Source organism: Nicotiana sylvestris, chromosome 4 (assembly GCF_000393655.2).
Source record: "Nicotiana sylvestris chromosome 4, ASM39365v2, whole genome shotgun sequence".
NCBI classification, from domain to species: domain Eukaryota; kingdom Viridiplantae; phylum Streptophyta; class Magnoliopsida; order Solanales; family Solanaceae; genus Nicotiana; species Nicotiana sylvestris.
Window position 1 is genome coordinate 18,209,745 of NC_091060.1, and position 18,197 is coordinate 18,227,941.

At 35.4% G+C, this 18,197-nt stretch overlaps 2 protein-coding genes across 3 annotated transcripts; both read left to right on the forward strand.

The window, feature by feature from the left end:
* The first annotated feature begins 2,414 nt into the window (after positions 1-2,414).
* Positions 2,415-6,980, forward strand: LOC104239067 (uncharacterized). The gene is made up of 7 exons (XM_009793599.2): positions 2,415-2,763; positions 4,233-4,404; positions 4,536-4,585; positions 5,077-5,377; positions 5,701-5,889; positions 5,984-6,166; positions 6,598-6,980. Exons 1-7 carry the CDS (start codon positions 2,573-2,575, stop codon positions 6,841-6,843), a joined length of 1,332 nt encoding a protein of 443 aa, XP_009791901.1. The 5' UTR covers positions 2,415-2,572; the 3' UTR covers positions 6,844-6,980.
* Positions 6,981-8,340: 1,360 nt separating this feature from the next.
* On the forward strand, positions 8,341-17,899 carry LOC104246584 (peptidyl-prolyl cis-trans isomerase FKBP19, chloroplastic). 2 transcript variants are annotated; one of them, XR_011406511.1, is made up of 10 exons: positions 8,341-8,566; positions 8,675-8,741; positions 8,830-8,949; positions 15,422-15,507; positions 15,602-15,652; positions 15,925-16,005; positions 16,115-16,159; positions 16,397-16,452; positions 17,270-17,350; positions 17,435-17,603. XR_011406511.1 is itself a non-coding variant. In XM_070171557.1 (10 exons), exons 1-10 carry the CDS (start codon positions 8,480-8,482, stop codon positions 17,528-17,530), a joined length of 765 nt encoding a protein of 254 aa, XP_070027658.1. In that variant the 5' UTR covers positions 8,341-8,479; the 3' UTR covers positions 17,531-17,899. The 2 variants fall into 2 exon arrangements, 1 of the variants encoding a protein (XP_070027658.1); XM_070171557.1 differs by having other exon boundaries at positions 17,275-17,350; positions 17,435-17,899.
* The last annotated feature ends 298 nt before the right edge of the window (positions 17,900-18,197 follow it).

The window sequence follows — 18,197 nt, forward strand, 5'->3', positions numbered from 1 at the left end:
TAACCCTTCTTATATTAATTATTTTTTACCATTAAAAAAAGAAATAATTGGATAAAATAGTAATTACTAAATATTTAAAATTTGGTACGAGGTAGCATTAACGATTCGAATCAACAAGAAAATAAAGTATTTTCTTATTTGAGAACAAATATTGAGAATTAACTAATTAGCAAAATAATCCAATTCAATTCTTCTAGAATTGATCATACAAGTAAAATTATTTTTTTAAATCAACATGATAAGATCCGTAAATTGTGCCCCTAAGAAGAGAATCAGTAGCAAAATAAATCAAAAAATAAGAGAAATATCATTTTTAGTATAATATTAAGAGTCAAATTAATAAATTGCTATGCATTTAACTGAATTAACCTTCTTCACTTAGTTTCTTATCTTTTATTTTATAACTTAAGTACGGAATATAATTTTTTGACACAATATTTGATAATTTAAAAAAATCTATATTTATTAAGTTGGGTACACGCGCAACGCGCGTAGCCTAAAACTAGTAGTTTTAAAAGTAAAAAATGAGTTTAATTGTTAAAATTGAATTTAAATGTTATACTCGTTTTAATACGCTATCAACCCTATCTTCCAAGTTCTATCTACTATTCTTGTAACAACAAAGGAATGGTTGCCCAAACACACAATTAAGTGGACAATTGCCTTACAGTTTTAAGAAATACTTAAGGGCGTTTGGTTCAAAACAAGGTTATCATGAGACTATAACTAAAATTATAACTCTGAGATTAAGATTATCTATTCCATCTTTTATATGTAATACATAATCTTGTTAATATGGTATAAAAATTATCCTGATTTTAACTAATACCCTCAACTAAATAAATGGTAAATTTAATTTTAAATTTTATAACAGGATAATCCACTTAGTAAAGGTATTATTCGAAGTACGCGTAAGCTAGCTAAGGCTGAACATTTATAAATAAAATGAACATGTTCAAATTAACTTAATAGAAATGTGTAAAATCTTCTAAAATTATTTTTATATTAAATAATATATAAGATTAGAATCATTGTAAATAAGGTAACTAGATTATCTTGTATTAATTATGTTATTCCTGCATATATCTTTGTAAAAAGAACTTAATTACACTAGGATAGGCATAGGCAAAACTCTTATACAAAGAGCCATAAGATTAACTATTGAAATAGTTTTATCTTTTCTCATTTCTCTTTATCTCTTAACAAATGTAATTAAATAAGAAATATTTTGTGACTTTATGCCGCATATCTTAATTTATTTTTTCCTAAATTCTTATAATGAGAATTTTGTACCTATTGCCAAATCCACCTAACACCTAAACAGTAGACAGTGTGATAGTTGTATTAGTTAATGGATTATTATAATTCCAAGATCACCTTCTTTTCTTGGCTTTTACCTACCACCTAAAGCCAACCCCAATCTGAAAACAACCCTTTATCTTTTCTTTATTAATATAATTTTTCTGAACATTATCAAACGCAAAGCCTAAGGGATTGTTTTTTTGTTTCTAGCTCGGTGTTTGGTATCCACATTGGAGTCCGACTATATCTGGATTCATGTGCGTATGACTCCATTCATGGGGACGCGTTCCATACCAAGAATTTTTCCATACCCAGAGGTCGAATCCAAGACCTCTGGTTAAGAAAAAAACAGTCTCATCCATTGCACCACATACTTTGGTGGTAAGTCTAAGGATCGTTTGGTTACTTGATTAGAGATATTATTTCAGCGTAAAATGTCACATACCTGATATAAAATGTTTGGGAGGAAATGGTACAAAATACAAGATTATAATTTGAATAGAAAAAATAATCAGGCAAATATTTTATGTGTTTTATATTATTAATCTCTAATATCAAACATAAAGTTTCATTGGAAATAAATCATATAATTAAAATAACATTTACAATGGACAAATATATAACCACTAAACTCCAATGTTTGGTTGGAGGAATTAGAAAGAAAAAAAAAAAAGAACCTGCATAATTATTGCGGTGTTTCATTAGCCATATAATAAAAATTTAGCTCAACATAACTAATGCAACATTTGATTGACAATATTAACAGTATTTGTATTAAGTTATACGAATATTTATGTGTCAGTTTGTATGTAATAGTATATATGTATTACCACCAAAGATTGTGGTGAAATAGTAAGTATTTCTTCATCCATAATTATAAATATCGGGTTCGTATCCTGAAACAAAGTCACATTTAGCTCTACCACCTAAAATGTTTTCGGTGGAACACAGATTAGTCGGGCTCTAAAGTAGGTATTGAATATTAAGTAAAAAAATCCAAAAAAATGCATCCACTCCTTATTAGTTTTTTTAAAAAAAAAAAAAATAAGAATAATTTTATCAATTATTATTCAAGATATAACAATCCTTTTATTATTAAATTAAATATAAAAACACATATTCTAACCAAACAACCCCTAACCAGCCGCACCAACCTTTCCCCTTAAACCCACATTCCATCTTCGTTTATATCGTCCATCGTCAAAACTATAAACACTCACCAACTCATTTTCGTAAACCCTCTCCTTTTCTCTTTTCTCTCAGCTCAAATATGGCTACTATTTCTAAGCTCTCAAATCCAGCCCTCAACTACTCTTCCTCCACTTCTTTTACGACCAGATCTTCATCTGCACCCAAATCCTTTCTTGATCTTCGTACCAACAAAACCACCTCCTTTGACCATAGATTTTCTGCTTCTAAATTGTCACTCGTTTTCAACCCTTCGATCAGAGGCTCGTTGTGGTAATTTTTTTTCTCTATTTATTCATAGGATTCATTAAAATTAGATCATTTCATTTGGATCATATTTTTTTTTAATTACACATAGCAGAGTTTTAGTTATTGTTACTTGTCTTATTTTATTCATTCACTTGTTTCTATTTACTATGCTTCTATTTTCTATGTTTCGATTTGATCTCGGCTATATTCTTTCTATAAAAATGGTTTCTTGCCCATGTTTTTTAGACTGCCTTTGACGTAAAAAGCTTGCTGCTTTTCATTTTCATGTGATATGCATATTTATCAATTTTTTCTGCAAGGGTGCAGAAACTAGAAAAGTTAATTGAATAGTCCGTTGGTTTTTTATTTCTAAAAAAATTAAATTCTTGATTGCGTACAGCTCGTTTATGCCAAAAAAGTGATTTTTCTCCACACACACACACTAAAAAAAAAAAACACAGTTTAAAAAAAAAAATTATATTCAACTCTAACTTTGGTGCTAGTGGTGCTTGGATGAATGACCCTTCAAACTCTTGCTTTTTGTATCCCTATTTAAACTTATCAAAAAAAAATCTCTAATTAGATTGAAGTTAGAAATATATAGTCAGATATTTCAAATCTTTACAAATGTGCAGAGAGGCGGATCTAGGATTTCTAGAATATGGGTGCACCACTAAAGCAAAGAGGAAAAAAAAGTAGAGAATCAATTCTTGTTCCTTTGGATATACTCCCTCCGGTTCACAATAAGTGACCAGTTTCCTTTTAGCACGCCCATCAAGAAAATGCTAAATCCTATGCAAAAATACCTAGTATGACTAAACTATCCTTATTAAATATTGGTCACATAGTTATAGTGAGGAGTGAGAAAACATTTTAGGTATATGCACATGAGAGTAAAAGAGTAAAAACAAATTGAATTTTTTCTTGATTACCTAACTGAACACTTATTTTGAACCAAAATGAAAAAGTAAACTGGTCACTTATTGTGAACCGGAAGGAGTATAACTCAGTATTCAACCAAGTCCACCATTTAGCCTCTTTGGTGCATGGGGGCAGCAGATAATATTAGACCAATTCTCAAAATACATACATAAATACCTAGTTTAACGGAGAGACCATGAGTTCACGTGCCCCATAATTTGGGCTATAAATCTGCCCCTGCAGATGCACATAATTGTTACCATGTAGAGGCCATGCCAATTATTAGCTCTCTACATAATCTTGGAAACTTTATTAGCTCTCTACATAATCTTTGGAAACTGTTTCTGTTGTACTCAATTGTTCGTAACAGCATGCCAATTGTGCTGATAAATTTCTACAATGTCGCTTAATATTAAAAAAAGAAGATATTTCAAATCCTTATGTGTACCCTTCTGCCTTAGTTTAGTTTGTCTTTCTAACACATGTTATGCATTACTTTGTCTTTCTAACGCATGTTTTGCATTTGTACTGGCACAAATTGGGTAATATTTAATCATCAATTTATTTGACAGTGTCAAATGCTCTCAAGCTGATGGAAATGGAAGCACAGTGAAGAGAACAACTCTCCATGATCTCTACGAGAGGCAAGGCCAAAGCCCATGGTATGACAATCTCTGCCGTCCTGTTACGGATTTGCTTCCACTGATTGAAAGTGGTGTCAGAGGTGTAACCAGCAATCCTGCGGTAAACTATTAACCCCTTGTCGTTATTTCTGTGCTGTTCTCTTATTTGAATAAAATTTCTACTTTTTTTAGTTTCTAGTTGTTAGTCTACAATTCCATCAACCTACCTAACTGTTAGTTTGATGATTGCAGATTTTCCAGAAAGCGATATCAACATCAAATGCATACAATGAACAGTTTAGGTAATGTAGATTTTGAAATGTTTCTCATTAGCAGTTGTGCTTTTTTGGCAATAGTTTGTTGTTGAATGCTAGGGGTTTAGAAACCATTTTATTTGATTTAACGTGAATGCCAAAATTGAAGAGTAAAGGAGGAGAGGAGGCACAATTTGAGGAAAGTTATGAGCATTGGATCTTGGGAAAGTAAAGATAAATATTTTTGTTTTCCAAATGAATGTTGTTTGATCAAATACCCATTTAAAGGTTGGGTTTGTTATGTGTATTACACCCTCTGACTCTTCCTTGGAGCTTTATATCAATGCCATTTTCAGTGTTTATCACATTGTAATAGTGTTTGATGGACTTGCGGTAATATAAGATGTTGTTTACCTTTTTCTTTTTAAAGGGTCCTTTCAACAACATATTACAGGAAATGAATATATGATTTCTTCACCTGTGACTATTCGTTTTGCCTGTTTTCCACTCTGCGTATCTTCATTCGCTGCTATTTTTAGGGAACTTGTTCAAGCTGGAAAAGATATAGAGAGCGTATACTGGGAACTTGTGGTAAAGGACATCCAAGATGCATGCAAACTCTTTGAGTCAATCTACGATAAAACAGATGGTGGCGATGGGTACGTTTCCGTTGAAGTCTCACCTAGACTTGCTGAGGATACAGAGGGCACTGTAGACGCAGCAAAGTGGCTTCATAAGAAGGTTGAGCGGTCCAATGTGTATATAAAAATTCCAGCTACTGCTCCATGCATTCCTTCCATCAAGGAAGTCATTTCACTTGGAATAAGTGTTAATGTCACGGTGAGTTGATTCCTTGTTGCCTTTTTGACAACTTGACGTTTCATGCATGAGATTAAAGATTGCTTGTCTTCTCTTGCTTATAAGAGAGATAATTGTATGGCACTGGATTAGTAAGTGATGAAGGGAATTATTTAATTAAATAAGGATTTATTACTACTGAACAATAAAAAAAAAACACAAAAATCCATTACTACTTAAGGTCCATGTTTGTTTATTTAAGAAACTGCTTAAAATAGTATGATGTTTCATGTGATTTTCTTCCATTTCCTGTTTGTACTTTAGTGGCTTCTGAATACTGAAGTAGCTCCTATGTCTATGCACAGCTCATCTTCTCTCTTGCAAGATATGAAGCAGTCATTGATGCTTACCTCGATGGCCTTGAGGCTTCTGGGCTAAGTGATCTCTCCAGAGTCACAAGTGTTGCTTCATTTTTCGTCAGTCGAGTAGACACACTTGTCGACAAGATGCTTGAGAAAATTGGAACTCCAGAGGCTCTTGATCTTCGCGGGAAGGTAGCTAATACAGCTATGAATTTGTCTATTCTTTTTGGGATGTTAGAGAAATACAAGTGACAGATAACCTCATGTTGTCTTACTTCCATTACAGGCTGCAAATGCGCAGGCAGCTCTTGCTTATAAGCTTTACCAGAAGAAATTTTCTGGTCCTAGATGGGAAGCTTTGGTAAAGAAAGGTGCCAAGAAACAGAGGCTATTGTGGGCATCAACTAGCGTTAAGAACCCAGCATATCCTGACACTTTATATGTGGATCCTCTCATTGGACCAGACACGGTGAGTCATCTTATTGCCTTCTTATTTGTGGTGATTGTGGCGCTGTAGCGTTGACGTCAAATCACTTTCTTGAATGGTGTTTTTGAGGCCACTATGTAAGTTCTCTCCTGTTAGCCTAGTGGGCTATATTTCTCTGCAAAAAGAATAATTCATCAAATCACTTTTCTTGGAGTGACCTCTAATGAAATATTACTCGATGCATTTGCACAAATGGCCTTTTTTGAGGCAACTATTTTAATTATGTCTTTAGCCCAATGGGCTATATTTATCTGCAAGAGGAATAATGAATGCAATTACTTTTAAAAGGCAAATTGAACCCACTGGGCTAATGGGGACACAAATTTAAGAGATGGCCTCCGAAAATGCCATGCGAATAATCCATATTACCTTGTGTTTGCCTGATGGTTGACCTCTAATTAAATGTCTGTTAGGTTTCAACGATGCCCGATCAAGCTCTTCAAGCATTTATCGATCACGGTTCTGTTGCAAGGACGATTGATTCAAACGTATCTGAAGCCGAGGGTATTTACAGTGCCCTTGAGAAGTTGGGGATTGACTGGAGCTTTGTTGGGTCTCAACTTGAATTGGAGGGTGTGGACTCTTTCAAGAAGAGTTTCGATAGCTTGCTCGACAGTCTGCAGGAGAAGGCAAACACCCTCAAGTTAGTGAGTCTGTAAAACAAGTTTTATTGCTAGGGACTGAATAAATGTTAAGTCCAGTTGACTGAGTTTGCTGGATTTTGTAATGTATAATCTAAAAATGTTTGGTGGTAATACTATTTCGTGATAAGGAATTTGATATTGATTTTGGATTTTGTGGTGGTTGTCACTTGTCAGCATTCTTGGTTGATTGCTCCAGTTGCAAGGATATGAGAATACAAAATGGGTATCATAGTCGAATTGGGGTTGACTATATAAATTTTCTATTTTTATTTTGTTTTATTTGGATTCATTTCACTCTAAGTAGGCGTTTGGACAGGAATTCCAAAAAAATTTTCAAATTTGAAATTTCACTAAAATTTGAATTGAAGATGAAGTTGTGTTTGATTATAATTTTTGCAACATATTAAAATTTCTTTTTTTCAAAACCATGAAACATGATTTATACCCCACAACTTGTAAAAAATAACAAAACCATCCCAATTTGATTATCCTATTCAAAATTTAAAAATATGGGGTAAATTTGTAAAACTAAAAACTAACAAATTCCCATTTTCAAGTGAAATTGGAAAAAGTGATAAGATTTTGATAACCAAATATTGTTTTCAAAAAAAATTCAAAAGAGGAAATTTTTTGTATGTCCAAACGAGCTCTAATACAGTCAGACCTCTCTATAACAATATCGTTATATAATAGTCATTCACTATAAAAATTAAATTTTTTCGAAATTGATTTTCATTATGTTATATTATATGTCCTTAATACAACACTTCACTATAGCAACCAAAAAATTTCCACCGGTATAAAGAAGTTTGACTGCGCTGCATAATTTTTCTTTCAAGGGAAATTAATGGTTTTAGTTTACTTTTGTGAATCTCATTCTTGTCACTGCACGGACGTCCAAATTTCTTATCAGATTAAAGAAAAACTTTCGCAAATATGGATTTCTTAGGTTAGTCTTTTAATTCTATTGGTCAAGCACATATTAACACATATTCTTGTTAATCCAGCTACAACTATTTAAATGGTAATGGTTTGTATCACTAGAGCATTCACAAGTGAGAGGGTATAGGGATTAGAAACAAAACCATGATTTTTTTATGTATTCGGTATGATGAAAGTTTTATAGTATTTTCATCTTAGTTTTTATTCTGGTATTTTCATACCTATTTTCAAAATACTCTTTTGAGCCGAGAGTCCATCAAATATAACCTTTTTGATATTTGGTATAACAAATTTATTTTTCAAGAAAAATATTTTGCATCAAAGGAGGAAAAATGACTTTTCGCTTATGGGCGAACGTCATATCATTTACACCTATCTTATCTTAGTATTTCATATTACTTATTCCAACTAATACCTATACATTCTTATAAATATCTAATACTTACAATTATCATCAAACACTCGAATTTTGCTATATTTAATATTTTTTTTCCTTCGAAAAATATTTTTCACTCACCAATTAAAAAAAAATTCTTACCTTGAAAAGGGGCTTCTTTGCATTAGAAGGGTAAGATGGTCAAATGAAGGGCAAAAGAAGAAGAAAATCTGAGGCCGTTATTTCCTTCCCGCGAAGCTTCTCTCTCCTTCTACTATCAATCAATCCATATCCGATAGCATCAGCTGCTAGTTTTGAGCTGATTTTACTAAAATGGCGACGGCGTCGTTTTCATCTCTGGGATCATTCCCAAATTCATTAATCTTTAGCAAGATTTCTTCTTCTAGTTCTTCATCCACGGTAACACTTACTAACTACTATCTCAGTTTTCAATTTCTTCTTCTTCTTCTTCTTCTTCTTCTTTTTCTTTTTACTCAAATTGTACTACTAATTTATTGGTTTTATTAGTTGGGGCAACGGCAAATTGTATGTACAGCATTTAGGGAGCCAAATGTTGACTTACCCAGTTCCTCTGGTTGGTGTAATATTTTTAGTTTTCTTGTTCTTTTTCTTTCTTTTATTGTAAAATTTTAATTAATTCAATTCTTTTTAATTGGCCTCAGATGGTAATGAAATCTCGGATTGTAGAGCTGTAGTCGATCGAAGGGAAGTGTTGTTATCATCAGTGGGATTTTTAGCAGCAGCCATTTGTAATGCTGGGAAGGCAGCTGAATTTGCTGACAGTAATGTCCTCTCCTATATATCTACATTTTATTTTATTTCTATTTTTTCATATTTATCAGAGGCGGAAGCAAGATTTAAACTCGATAGCTTTAACCTTTAAGATTCTTAGGATCGAACTAATTATACGTAGGAGTTGTTGAAAATGTCAAAAGTCCCACATCGGTGGGTGACATATTTGGTTGGGATTTTTTCCCTATAAAAGGAGGCCTAATGTTTAGGATCCAAAACACCTCTCATTTGCCTTCTTCTTAAGGTATTTGTATCTTCTCTCTTTAGTATTATTTCACTTGTATTTTTGGAGTGGAATAAAATATTGGTTGTGTCCGAGTAAGTAGGCAAAATTGGCCGAACCTCGTAAATTCTGGTGTTCTTTTATTGTTGTCTTATTGTCTTATTTATTATTTGGTGACTGTCATAATTTTTGGGGTAGTAGTTGTGACTCATTCACACTATATACATTTGGCTTCCGCAACAATTGGTATCAGAGCCAAGGTACTGTCTAAGTATGCTCTGTGGTTGCAGCATAGTCTGATCTTCCACATCAGAAAAGATTTATCTTGGTAACTGAGTCAAGGTTCTGTCTGAGTATGCTCTGTGGTTGCAGCTTAGTCTGATCTTCCACACCAGAAAGGAAATAATCTTGATTTGTGTCGTCAGCTATTAAATAATATTTGTGTCAAAGATGGGAGACAATAAACAAGAAGAATCTACATCAAGTGTCAACAATACGTCATCATTGACATCTTCGCTTATGACAAGAATTGTGTCAAATGCGAAATTTGCAGTAGAAATTTTTTACGGGTCAGGACATTTTGGGATGTGGCAAGGCGAGGTTCTAGATATCCTTTTTCAACAAGGGCTAGATCTTGCTATTGAAGAAAAGAGACCAAATGTTATTGGAGAAGAAGATTGGAGAATTATCAACCGTGTTGCTTGCGGTACCATTCGATCCTACCTTGCTAGAGAGCAGAAATATTCATACACAAAGGAAACTTCTGCAAGTAAATTATGGAAAGCACTGAAGGATAAATTTTTAAAGAAAAACAGTCAAAATAAATTGTACATGAAGAAGAGACTGTTTCGCTTCACCTATGTTTCTGGTACCACGATGAATGAACACATCACCAGTTTCAATAAGTTGGTCACAGATTTGCAAAATATGGATGCAACTTTTGATGATGGTGACTTGGCCTTGATGTTGTTGGGGTCACTTCCTGATGAGTACGAGCACCTTGAAACTACTCTACTCCATGAGAATGACGAAATTTCTCTCAGAGAAGTTTGTTCGGCTTTGTATAGCTATGAACAAAGAAAGGGAGAAAAACAGAAGGGCGGAGAAGGAGAAGCACTGGTTGTGAGGGGTCGTCCTCAAAATCAAATGAGGACAAAGAAGGGAAGATCCAAGTCAAGATCTAGACCCAGCAAAGATGAATGTGCCTTTTGTCGAGAAAAGAGGCACTGGAAGAAAGACTATCCGAAGTGGAAGAATAAGGCCAAACATAACAATAGAAAGGTCATTATGGATTCAAATGTAGCTGATAGTGATGATTCAGACTTCTCATTAGTTACAACAGAGCCATCAATATCATCAGACATATGGTTGATGGACTCGGCTTGTAGCTATCATATGTGTCCCAACAGGGACTGGTTCGTGGATTTTCAAGAAGGAGAATATGGAGTCGTCCACACAGTGGATAACAGCCCTCTTACCTCATATGGCATTGGTTCAATACGATTAAGGAACCATGATGGAATGATCAGAACATTAACAGATGTTCGATATGTACCAGGTTTGAAGAAAAATCTCATCTCTGTGGGGGCCCTAGAATCAAAAGGGTTCAAAATCATTGCAGAAAATGGAGTGATGAGAGTATGCTCTGGTGCACTAGCGGTAATGAAGGCTAATCGGAAGAACAATAACATGTACCGTTATCGCGGTAGCACAGCTATTGGGACAGCGACAGTAACATCCAGTAACGAAAAAGAGGCAGAAGCAACCAGGCTATGGCACATGTGCTCAAGACATGCTGGAGGAAAATACTTGAAAACTCTATCAGATCAAGGATTGTTAAAATGAGTAAAGGCTTGCAACTTGGAGTTTTGCGAGCATTGTGTCAAAGGAAAACAGACAAGGGTTAAATTTGGTACAACGTCCATAATACTAAAGGCATTTTGGATTATGTACACTCTGATGTTTGGGGTCCTTCCAAAACACCTTCATTTGGGTGGGAAGCACTATTTTGTAACCTTTGTTGATGATTTTTCCCGAAGAGTGTGGGTGTATACAATGAAGAGCAAAGATGAAGTGTTGGAAATTTTTCTCAAATGGAAGACGATGGTGGAGAATCAAATAGGCAGGAGGATCAAGTGTATTCGTACGGACAATGGAGGTGAATACAAAAATGATCATTTCAATAAGGTCTGTGAAAAAGATGGCATCGTCCGACACTTCACTGTCAGACATACACCACAACAGAATGGAGTGGCAGAACGTATGAACCGGACCTTGCTGGAGAAGGTACGGTGTATGTTGTCCAATGCTGGCTTGGGCAAAGAATTTTGGGCTGAGGCAGTTACATATGCATGCCACCTCATTAATCATCTACCATCTGCTGCTATTGACGGCAAGACACCATTTGAAAAATGGTATGGAAAGCCTGCTGTAGATTATGGCTCTTTGCACGTGTTTGGGTCAACCGCATATTATCATGTGATAGAGTCAAAATTAAATCCAAGGCAAAGAAGGCTATTTTTATGGAGATTACTTCTGGAGTCAAAGGATATTGCTTATGGTGTCCTATGACAAAGAAAGTAATATTCAGTAGGGATGTTACCTTTGATGAACCTGCTATGGTAAATAAGGTAACAGAAGATACCAAACAAAATGATGGTGCTTCTAAGCAGGTGGAGTTTGAGGGAAAATTTATTTTTCCTACACAAGAAGCAGAGGAGGAAACAAATGAAGATTATCCTCTGGAAGAAGAGCCAGTAGAGAGGGAGATTCCAACTCAGGAACCTCAATAACAACTTGAATCAATTGCAACTAGCAGGCCAAAAAGGACAATAACAAAACCTGTTCGTCTTATAGAGACGGTTGCTTGTGCCGCTTCAATTGTAGCTGATGGTGTTCCTACCACTTATATAGACGCAGTCCAAAGTTCAGAAGAAGATAAGTGGAGGATTGCCATGAATGATGAAATACAGTCCCTTCATCAGAATCATACATGGAGATTGGCCAATCTCCCGAAGGGAAAGAAAGCAATTGGGTGCAAATGGGTATTTGCAAAGAAAGAAGGATTTCCTAACCAAGTAGATGTTCGCTACAAAGCAAGATTGGTGGCCAAAGGATATGCTCAAAAGGAGGGAATTGATTACAATGAAGTGTTTTCTCCAGTTGTAAAACATTCCTCCATTAGAATTATGTTGGCTTTGGTAGCACAATTGGATTTGGAACTAGTTCAGATGGATGTAAAAACTGCGTTTTTACATGGAAACTTGGAGGAGGAAATCTACATGACTCAGCCAGAAGGATTCAAAGTTGCTGGAAAAGAAAATATGGTGTGCAAACTTGAAAAATCATTGTACGGATTGAAACAATCTTCTAGACAATGGTACAAGCGATTTGACGAGTTTATGTTGCGGCAAGGGTACAAGAGAAGCAAATACGATCATTGTGTGTATTTGCACAAGCTTAAAGATGGTTCCTTTGTATATCTTCTCCTATATGTTGATGATATGTTGATAGCTTCCAAGAATTCAGAAGAAATTGATAAGTTGAAGATTCAACTGAAGAAGGAGTTCGAGATGAAGGATCTGGGTGAGGCAAAGAAAATTCTTGGCATGGAGATAATAAGAGATAGACATTCAAAGAAACTCTGTTTATCTCAAAAGGAATATTTGAAGAGAGTACTACAACGTTTTGGCATATATGAGAAGACTAAGCCAGTTAGTACTCCACTTGCTCCCCATTTTAAGCTAAGTACTACTATATCGCCAAAAGATGAAGCCGAACAGGAGTATATGTCAAGGGTACCATACGCAAATGCTGTTGGTAGCTTGATGTATGCAATGGTCTGTACGAGACCTGACATTTCACAAGCTGTTGGAGTTATTAGCAGATATATGCATAATCCAAGAAAGGAGCATTGGCAAGCTGTGAAGTGGATTCTACGGTATATTCATAATACTGTAGATGTCGGGTTAGTTTTTGAGCAGGAAGACAATCAGTCTGTAGTTGGATATTGTGACTCAGATTTTGCGGGTGATCTGGACAAACGAAGATCAACTACTGGTTATGTGTTTACTTTTGCAAAGGCACCAGTTAGTTGGAAGTCTACTTTGCAGTCAACAGTTGCTTTGTCTACAACAGAGGCAGAGTACATGGCTATTACAGAGGCTGTGAAAGAGGCAATTTGGCTTCAAGGATTGCTAAAGGAGCTTGGTGTTGAACAAAAAGGTATCACAATTTTTTGTGATAGTCAAAGTGCTATTCAATTAGCGAAGAACCAAGTTTATCATGCAAGGACGAAGCACATTGATGTTCGGTATCATTTCGTACGAGAAATCATAGAAGAAGGTGGAGTCACGGTGAAGAAAATTCATACTACAGAGAATCCTGCTGATATGCTGACAAAGGTGGTGACTGCGGTCAAGTTTCAACATTGTTTGGATTTGATCAACATTGTTGAACACTGAAGATTGAAGATGAAGACACAACCAAAATTTGTTATTGAGAGAAAATTGAAGATGTGGAATTTTGCCAAGGTGGAGATTTGTTGAAAATGTCAAAAGTCCCACATCGGTGGGTGACATATTTGGTTGGGATTTTTTCCCTATAAAAGGAGGCCTAATGTTTAGGATCCAAAACACCTCTCGTTTGCCTTCTTCTTAAGGCATTTGTATCTTCTTTCTTTAGTATTATTTCACTTGTATTTTTGGAGTGGAATAAAATATTGGTTGTGTCCGAGGAAGTAGGCAAAATTGGCCGAACCTCGTAAATTCTGGTGTTCTTTTATTGTTGTCTTATTGTCTTATTTATTATTTGGTGGCTGTCATAATTTTGGTATAGTAATTGTGACTCATTCACACTATATACATTTGGCTTCCGCAACAGGAGTTGTCGCCATGTGACCAGGAGGTCACGGGTTCAAGCCTTGGAAACAACCTCTTATAGAAATACAAGCTAAGGTAGCATAAAGTAAAATAGACTCAATGTGGTTCGGCACTTCCCGGACCCCACTTATAGAGGGAGCTTAGTGCATTGAACCCCTTTTCACACACACACACACATATGCTCCACATTGAAAATGCTCGTTCTGATGAACCATTTTGCCCATGGGGGGTATCGGACTCTGCATATTGTCAATAAAGTTTCTATGGACCTACCCCCAAGCCTTTTTAATCTATTGGCGGGGGAGCGTGTCGTCAGTATTCAATCCTTCAATCTACTGTGACTCAATACCAAGCTGGTTGAGTTTGATTATATGAATCCTCTGAATCCATTCCTCTCTATTTGGGATGATTTCATATTAATATTAAATAATTTGTCCTTATTTTGGCCATGGGACGTGGCGACTCAGAGGCAGATGGCGCCTATTTTAATGGGTTCAACTGAGCAAATATTTTTGAAACTTAGTATAGATGCATATGCGAACGGGAGCCTTGCGTAACCGGTAAAATTGCTGCCATGTGATTAGGAGGTCACGGGTTCAAACCGGGAAACAACCTCTTGCAGAAATGCAGGTTAAGGTTACGTACAATAGACCCTTATAGTCCAGCTCTTCCCGGACCCCGCACATAGAGGATGCTTAGTGCACTGGGCTGCCCTTTTTTTTTTTTAAGTTATAGATGCATATGTGAAAACACACTAAAATTTCAACAAATATTAAATTCTAAACCCCATAATTTAAAAGTACATCGTGTTTAGTGCTAAGAACCTTAAAAGTTGAACACATCAAGCTTAAATCTTAGATCTGTATTTGCATGGCGTCAATAAGTGCACATGAATTTGAAGTAAAATATGAGCTGTTGAGAAAGATTTCTCTGTTTTTTTTCCTTTCCTTTTCCAATTGTACATCTGGCAATTGGAGAGAAGAAACTCGGCTTTGCCGATATTTACAACAACTCCTGATTTAAGATGCTCTAGATATGTTGTAGTTTTTCCTTTTTTTTTTCTCTTCACTTCACAAATTATTTGTCTAGTAGATTGGCTATTACTAACTTGATATGGTTTTGTACTGTAGACATAGAGTGCTAGTCATTTTGAGGTTGCCATTATACCGATTGTAGTGCTTAGCTTGTAATTATTCAGCCAGTAGCTTGACCTTCTATGGTTGTTCTTAAGGAAGAGCTGGGACATTTTAGCTCTAAATTTAGGGGGGACATTAACATTTTTTTGATTTGTTTCATAATATAAAATGCCTACATTGAGAGGATACGACTGTAATTCATCGATTTTTTTTGAACATACAGTGCCTGCATTGAGAGGAAAGGACTACGGAAAGACAAAAATGCGGTATCCGGACTATAATGAAACTCAATCAGGTCTCCAATATAAGGTTACCAATATGATAGTATTCATAAACGAGCTCAGTCTTGTTTTTTCATGTATAGGTTGCACTGGATTTTGACTGAGTCTGACAAAACATGCAGGATTTGAGAGTTGGAAGTGGGCCCACACCAAAGATTGGAGAGACAGTGGTGGTAAGCCTGTGATGGCTCACTCTAATTTATCTTTCGCGCCAAATTAGTTGTTTAGTAGCCAGTTTTTAGGGAGAAATTTTGCAGAGAAAAGATAAGGTTTATTAATCAAGTGACTTGGATTTACCTTTATAGAAGCAATTTAGAGAACTGCAGTTCCAAGCTGACATTAATCTAAGTATTGTTTGGAGTTAAATTTTCGTTTCTTTTTTGGTCAACCATCATTTTTATCCATTGGATGCTTTAATTTATGTATCTTTAACAACTGAATTTAGGTTGACTGGGATGGTTACACGATAGGTTATTATGGTCGCATATTTGAAGCTCGTAACAAGACAAAAGGTGGTTCTTTTGAGGTACTAATCTGGATTGAATTTAGTTAAATATGGGGTTCTTGCACAGTCTTAGGAACATTATTTGCTGTATTTTATGGTACAATGTTCGTCATGTTTCATTATGCTGCAGGGAGATGATAAGGACTTCTTCAAATTCAGAGTAGGATCCCAAGAGGTGAGTTTCTTCGACAAACATCCAATGCTTTCCGGACAAGGCGATTTAATAGTAATGCTATATGCCTAAAATATCTCTGGTGTAAAAACCATGTTCTGAAATTGCATTATTATCAGTACGATAAACAAATTATACTGATTCTACCACACTTTGTCGGTTACGCTTGATCTTTTTCTTGTCACTTTTTAAATCTGTTAGAAAGGTTTCCAACAGCATTGCTGTTTATCATATATTCAGGTAATACCGGCATTCGAGGAAGCTATTACTGGCATGGCAATTGGTGGTATCAGAAGGTAATATAGGTGTATTTTACTGAGAACAGATCCATTTACCTTTAGTTTACGATCATTGTATCCTTAAATAGAAGATTGGACTCTTGTAACGTCAAGTTTTGCTAAATTTTGGAATTTTTGCACTTATAAGACCAAGAGTGTCGAATGCAAAAGAGAAAATCCACCTCTCGCCACTTCAATCTAGGATATGACTGGTGGGATTAGACATAACTGGTCTGACTTAAATGATTCTGTATTCTCATTAATAAGGGCTCGACTTGAATACAGTTACCTGATGAGCAGCAGTGCCTCAGAGAATGGTAGTTGAGTCTTCACAGGTTATACTGATCTCCTATTTATATGGTCAGTGTGGTTGTAGTCGGCCGCCCAAAATGCCTATGTTCTTTATTAAAATACTATTTTGGTTGAATTGATTCTTTTTTACATGCTGCATTTGTTCGTAGTCAACTGAGACCTTATTTAGGTAGGGGCGGATGTAGCCTTATAGCTACGGGTTCATATGAACCCATAACTTTCCACACAGAGTATAGATATATATGTAAAAACCTATTAAACCCATAAATTTTAATAGTATAATGAGTTAAATACCGAAAATCCTAAAAGTTGAATTCATTACATTTAAATTCTGTATCCGCCTCTGTATTTAGGGGTTTTCAAAAATTAGCTATATTTTATCCACTTGTTCCTAGGAACAGCACCTGACAACAATGTTGCATCTCACTGTCACTTCTACTACATAGCTTCTTTATTACTATCTTTGCAATGACTAGTGAGGACTATATCATGTATTCTCTGTTTCATTTTCTCCTCGCAATAGTGCAGGATCATAGTTCCTCCGGAGCTGGGATACCCTGATAATGACTACAACAAGAAAGGTCCAAGACCAACGACATTTTCGGTAAAATCTCAATTCCTTATAAAGCTGTGTTCTATGGCACACATCCGTTTTCTCTTAAAAAGTTCCATTTTTTATATTTTACAGGGACAAAGAGCTTTAGATTTTGTGCTGAGGAACCAAGGATTAATTGATAAGACTCTCCTGTTTGATATTGAGCTCCTCAAAATCGTACCAAAATGAAGTTGCATGTTCAACTTTTACTACGACGCCCTGTTTAGCTGCATCAGCAAGTTTAACTTCCACTTGGACAAAAGGAATATCAGCCTAATGAACGACTGATTCGTCCCTTATAGAGACTTTACTGTCTTGTTTGAACGCATTAAATTGTCGATAGATTCATTTTGAAAATCAATGTAAACAATGATGGGTCTAGGTACTGTTGTTGTAATGATGTAACGACATCTCTTATGTTCATAAATTTGACTATTTCTTGTGAAGTTGATATTTCAGGACAGCATTGGTTTGTGAATAAGATTGTTGATTACTGTGTATTTCGGAGACTAGTTGTTTGAATTTTTATGTTGATAGTGGACTAGTAGTTGTTTGAAATTTTACTGTTCCAACCATAGCTCCATATTGTTTTTATCTGCAGATATGCAAATGGTTCCTCCAAGCAACTAGGTTGCATATTTATGGCTGATGTGCGAACAAAGTGAAAATAGCATGGGCTAGCCAGTTTTCGGATTGGTAATCGAAAAATAGCCAGCATTTGCAAAGTCATTGAAAAATAAACATTATCTTAGCTGAAACACGAAAAGTTCTAGCATAATATGGTAGATTATGGACCCACGAGCAAACCAAGCTTTAGTGTCTGAATCATTTGTGGTAGACCACAGCGGAACCTCAT